Source organism: Gracilinanus agilis, chromosome 3 (assembly GCF_016433145.1).
Source record: "Gracilinanus agilis isolate LMUSP501 chromosome 3, AgileGrace, whole genome shotgun sequence".
Classification (NCBI taxonomy): Eukaryota; Metazoa; Chordata; class Mammalia; order Didelphimorphia; family Didelphidae; genus Gracilinanus; species Gracilinanus agilis.
The window spans coordinates 324,806,269-324,812,268 of NC_058132.1; the positions used below are offsets into that span (position 1 = coordinate 324,806,269).

Below are 6,000 nucleotides of genomic sequence, written 5' to 3' on the forward strand. Positions count from 1 at the left end.
AAGTAAGGATTTAAAGAAAGAAAAAAGATAAAATTGAGGCTTTAGTGTAAATAGTACAAAGACAAATTCTTAAAATATATAGGACACCATGTTTTATATTCTTCCTACACAGCCAATCAACATATAACAAATTTAAATAAAAACGGGATAGAGAAATGGGTCATTTTAGTGGCATATAGTATTACTTATAAACGAGAGACTAATTCCCTCTACCAATGTAGGTTGGTAACTTTTCTGTAATTTAGTCTCAGAGAGTTGCTTAATGCCCTGAAAGATGAAGTGATTTCCTCATTGTGGAGCTAGTGTCAGGATCAGAACTAGAATTGCCTTTCTGACTATAGTTAATTCTCTAGACACTTATCTTTCATTCTGAATGACTAATAGTGGAAGGGAAAATGAGAGATTATATGTAAGATTTTATTTTAATTCAAGAGGAAAAACTACTTAGAAAAAGATTTGCTTCATTTTTTAAGTGGATAATTAAATCAAGAATTTAGGAAAAGTAACTATATGTATACTACTTAAATGGCCAGTTACACATTTTATAAACTGCAAAAACGTAAGAAATCAAGTTGATAGCTGAGATTTATTAAAAACAAAACAAAAACCCAATAACTAACCAACTACATCAGGATATGTTGTTAGGTCGATAAAATTCTTCTTATACCTTCGGTGCTGTACATGATGTTCCTAACTGTTACTCTTGATTCACTGCAATATTGTGAATTATAAAAAAGATTGAATCATGCTCAACATATTGTACTTGGCTAAGCCTGTTAAATGTAGTTTTTGAAAGATTTTTCAACAAAAAAGGATAGTGCTTAAATGATTAATTCTGTAATAAGAAAATTAAATTAACAGGGAAGCATTATTAAGCACTCCAATTCATTTCTGTTTTATTAAACTGAATTACATATTTGAAATGGCCAAAAGACAGATTTATCAATATTAACATTTCTCTAAGTTTGGATACATTTTAATTCTATGATTAAAAATAGCATTTTATTGAAATAAAACTTAGTTGTCATTTCTCCAAACATAAATGAATTACAAGGAAAGAAAGATATGCTTCAGTGCTGAAAAACTGCCAAAGAATTTCATGTGCAAAAGTGATGGTTGGACACATGCAAACTAAGTAGCTTTGAGCTTTACTACTATTCTAAGCTTCTTGGCCCATGTAGGGACAGGCTAACAGTTTCATATGGGACCAAAACTGCAGGTTGGGTTCATCAGGCCATGCATTTGGTCTATTCAAGCTTTCAACTTGAAGCACAAGAGTGACAGTACTGGAACTGTCCTGGGATGCAACAGAAATGAGGGTGACTGGGATCAGAGAATCAAAGACAAAGCCTAGACATAGCATTCTGTGGTTTGATAGTTAATAAAAGTACAATTAAGAACCAAATTATCCCCAGTTATAAGAGACAGAAATTTTAGGTTTAAAGAGTAAAAAAAGAACCCTTAGATATGAGTTCAAAGTAATCTTTATTCACACAAAATTTCCACTGGTATGTCAATCTGCTTTACTATCAATGTGAAAAATGAGGAATTGGATCAGATGATCTGCAAGGTTCCTTTCAACACTACATTTCATAATCTTATATGAATAGTGCACATGCCAACACATATTGCTCTCCCAACACCCCTATGTTAAGTGACTGTGTGCTGTAGTCAAATAGGTTAATGATTAATTTCTCCAAATAGAACCTAAAAAATACATAGATTATAATACTGGCAAATCTTATATTTGTATGTTTTTTGCCTAATTTTCTTTTATTTTTGGGTGTAGTCTTATTTGTAAGGCTGTTTAAATATTTTTAGTTTTACTAGGGCAAAAAGTCACAAAGTAACAAACTTCTTATTTCACTTATTGCTAATTTATATAAATGCTTGTTTAAAGACTCTGCTATTCTTAATATCCTTCAACATATTGGGTGGATCCCCTGTAAAGGAACTATGAGATAACATGGACAAATATTACATAGGATGCTTCAGAACATATAGATGGGATGCAATCTGCACTGATGAAGGGAATACTGAAAAGATCTGATCATAGGTTCAGTGAAATGTCTATAAATACTGTGATTATGAGAACATTTATACATTCACATCAATGACAAATACCCATTGGCATTATTTCTACTGTACTGCAATTGTGAAATTTGTCTACAAATACTTTACAACAAGGTTGGCAAACTTTTCAGTATTAAGTACCATTAATGAATGGGGCTAAAGAATACAACTTTTCATTGAAAAGCTAAGACTAGCCAAATTTGAGAAAGGAAAGGGATTAAGAGAGAAAAAAGAAGTAAACAAAGAGATTAAAGGTTGAAAGGGGGAAATGAAAAAGAATGTAAAAAATAACAAATACTCAAATGTCCATTCTGTGTATCTACAAGACATAGGTCTCCATGATAACAATTGCTCTTGTCATAATAACCTGCACAATCAAGATCTTTAAATTCGTAAGATATGACTTTTAATGGAGCAATTTCTATAATACAATTTTGATAGTTTCTTAAGAGTTCATGATAAAAAATATATGCTTAACTTTTGTAAAGTTCTCTCGGTATAGAAAAAACTATATAGAAAAATGAAAACAATAATTAAAAAATATGCCATAAAACTGTAGGGTTTTTAAAAAACCTCTTCCACTATAAAACAGTCCTCTTCCCATTTGAGTTAAATGATGTAAAACAGTCAGTACAGTAGTAACTATTGAAACTTTGACTCAAGAAATTAAAGAGCATTTTAGTCTATACAGCTTGTTACTTTTTGTATGAAATTGCAAAAAAGACAAAATCTGAATTATAGATAAGATTATACCATGGTCATTTTTAAAAAGGCAATTAACAGTTAATTTACAGCCAGTTATTTCTAAAAGTAGAATAACTCAAAAGACCGATCTTACAAACAACTCTGAATATTAACCCTGCCAATAAATGAGACCAAAGGGTATCTTATTGGAAGCACGGGTCATGCACGTGACTAAGTCAGATGAACACAAGGTACCAGTGCCAACTTGTTTCAAATGTTTCTTATTTAGCAATGCCATTTGCTACTAGGAATCCTTGCATTTGTGATCCTGATAAGTAAATATATACACAATCCAGCTATTACCTACTTGATTATGTATGAGTAAATGCTACTGGGCAGTATGAAAATTCCAAATGTGTTAACATTTTCTTGATCTTAAAATTCCATGTCACCATGAAATATTTACACTGTCCACAAAATTTGATCCCTGTCAATTTCAAGACACTTATGACCTTTAATAATTTAATCCATATGATAATCACACCAACGTTTGAGCCTAAGCTAAAGAAGACCCGAGTTCAAGTGCTGCTTCTGACATACTTGCGTGATCATGAGCAAGCCACTTAAACCTCTCAAGGTCCCAGGCAATTAAGATTACAACTTACAAATAAGTTGTTGATTGAGACCAATGGAGAGTTTCAATACTAGGAGTTCCCCATCCTGGGAATATTGATTTGTACCCTACAAAATTAAGCTGGTCAGCACAATTTCAACCAGAAACTTACCAAACCTGGACCACAAGAATAGTGATACATTTCTCCTTTTTCCCTATGGGGTTACTGTGAAAACAAGAATTAAATCTCAGAAATCCCAAATCCAAATTTATTTCATCACATTTCTTATCTGAATATAAAAATGAAATTTAAATCTACTCTCCCATAAAAGACTTATAAAAAGATCACTGCTTAAACATTCAACATCCACATAGAGAGATTATTAGGTTCAACCCCTAGAATTTTACAGATGAAGAAAAACTCTCTGATATTGGGAGGGGAGGAAGAGGAGAAGGGGGAAGGGAACAGATGGTCAAGGTCCAATAGGTCTCTCTGCTTCTATAAATCTGAAATTTAGAGAGGTTAAAAGACTTGATTAAGGTGATTTAAAAGCCAAGTTGGGTCTAAAATCTGGATTGATTTAATCCTAGTCCAATGTCTTTCCAATATACTACTCTGGCTCTATTTCTACAATTCCTAACCTGAAAAATCTTAAGATTCAAATTCTAGATAAAAAAAAAAAAAAAAAAGTGGTGTAGGGTAGTGCATGAAAAAAGGGCCAGTCTTGGATCAGAAAGACCCAGGCTCAAGCCCTGCTTCTAACACATATGAGTTGTGTGAGCATGGTTAAGTCACTTAGCCCTTTCATCCATCTCCAAGGGAGCCTAAGAATATATGGCGCTACAGGTATTGTGAAAGGAGTTACTCACACTGATAAAACCGCAGGGTTGTAGGGGAAAAAAAAACAAAAAAAGACACCATATATTCAGTTTAAAAAAATAATGACAGATTTTTGTTTACAAACAGGGACAAAATAGCTAATTAGTAATTCAAATTTAATATGAATTCAGATTCTAATTTATTTTAAATGACTGATTTTACCAAGATGATAATTTTTTGGGGAGGGAGGTGGGACTCATAGATCCTACAAAGTGAGATTCTAGTTTAATGAGAACTGGTCTTAATATTAAAATGTCTAGATCGAATTCCCAGCTCCAAAGCTTACAATGTGACTGACTTTTGGCAATTCACTTCACACTTTTGGCCATCTCCTCATCTGTAAAACTATGGGATAGAGATAAGATTGCTTTCTAAGGGTCTTTTCTAGTTCTAAATCCATGATGATCACATAAGGCTTTAACTTCTTTGGGGAAAAATTTTTGGTCAAAATAAATGTTAACAAGTTTAATTACTCCTGATTGCTACACAAAACTTACCCCAGGGTTGAAGATTTGGAAAGTGATCTATGAAAGGGCATTTTTAAGGTGTCTAATTGTATGTGCCCATAGTTAAGTACCAATCTTATGAAGCTGACAATATGCAGTTTTAGCTATATGATTAAGTAGCATAAAACTTAGCAGAAAAGATTCTATGACTCAGTGTCAGGGAATTTAGTTCAAAGAAAGTAAGATGCAAAAAGGCCTTACTTGTAGTCCTGTATGACATTAATATAAGATTCCAATATATTCCTCAAAATCCCTTAGGGAAAAAAGCAAACACAAATGGTCCTCTCAGTATATTAAGCTAACGGAAAGGTTAGAGAGACCATCAAAAACCTAGGATTTCAGTCTCAGTTTCTGTAAACACAAGGTAAACTACTGCCAAACTACGGAAATTAGGTAGGCCTCAGTTACTCCATTAAAGTCAAAGGATATGTAGCCTGTCTACAGTAGAATTCATTAAGTTTTTTTTTTTCTGGAGATAATATTTGGGCCCAAGGTGGGGGGGCAGAGTTGCTTCCTATTTAGAGGTCTCAGCTCTGCCCCAGATCGTGCACATATTAAGCTCTCAGGGATTTTCTCCATCCATAACCAGGCTCAATCCGCAGGAAAGCAGCTGAGGATAGAGAAAAAGCCGAAGCCTTTCCCTTTGGACTAGTCCTTTAGGCGTCCGGAGGCTCGGGCCCACTCGCTCCAAGGGCACCCATTTTGTTTCTGGCTCCCCAGTTTCTGGGCCTTTCTCCTCGTTTTTCTCTTCCCTCCCCGCCCCTCAAGAGTCCACCACCTGCCAGGCCTCTGAGCCTACACGAGGCAAAGCGATCCCTGGAGCAAGGCCTGCTGAGAGCCGCCGCCTCCTCCCCTCAGGCCCCCCTCTCTCCCAGCCACGGCTTTCGAGTCCGCCAGGCCATCTCTACCGCCCTAGGTCGGCTTTCAGAAGAGGGGATGCGCCCGGAGCGTTTTGGCAAAATCTAATATAAGAAATTGTTTATCAATTTTAATTTTCGTTGTGTTGCGCGCCTCTCTCCCTCCCTCCCCCCCTCAGCCGCGACTGTGAGCCCTCCTCCCGGTCTTCGCTTCCTCCTCCCCCCCCCCCGCCCCCCAAATCCCCAGTTCGTACCCTCCGGCAAACAGATGCACCAACGTGTCGCTCTGGCTCATTCTCTCTCCCGCATGTCCCCAGAAAGCAGCAAGCTGGACCACGACGGTGCCGGACGGCGGCGACGACGGGGGCGGCGGCTTGGCTCCCCTGG

The 6,000-nt window shown here is 36.2% G+C and overlaps 1 protein-coding gene across 1 annotated transcript in view; it reads right to left on the reverse strand.

Moving 5' to 3' along the window:
• The window catches only part of SLC25A36 (solute carrier family 25 member 36), a 47,952-nt gene that overhangs the window by 36,880 nt on the left and 5,072 nt on the right, over positions 1-6,000 (reverse strand). The window contains exon 2 of the mRNA XM_044666667.1: positions 5,868-5,947. Within this exon, the coding sequence (XP_044522602.1) occupies positions 5,868-5,947 (80 nt within the window). The remainder of the gene's footprint in view (positions 1-5,867; positions 5,948-6,000) is intronic.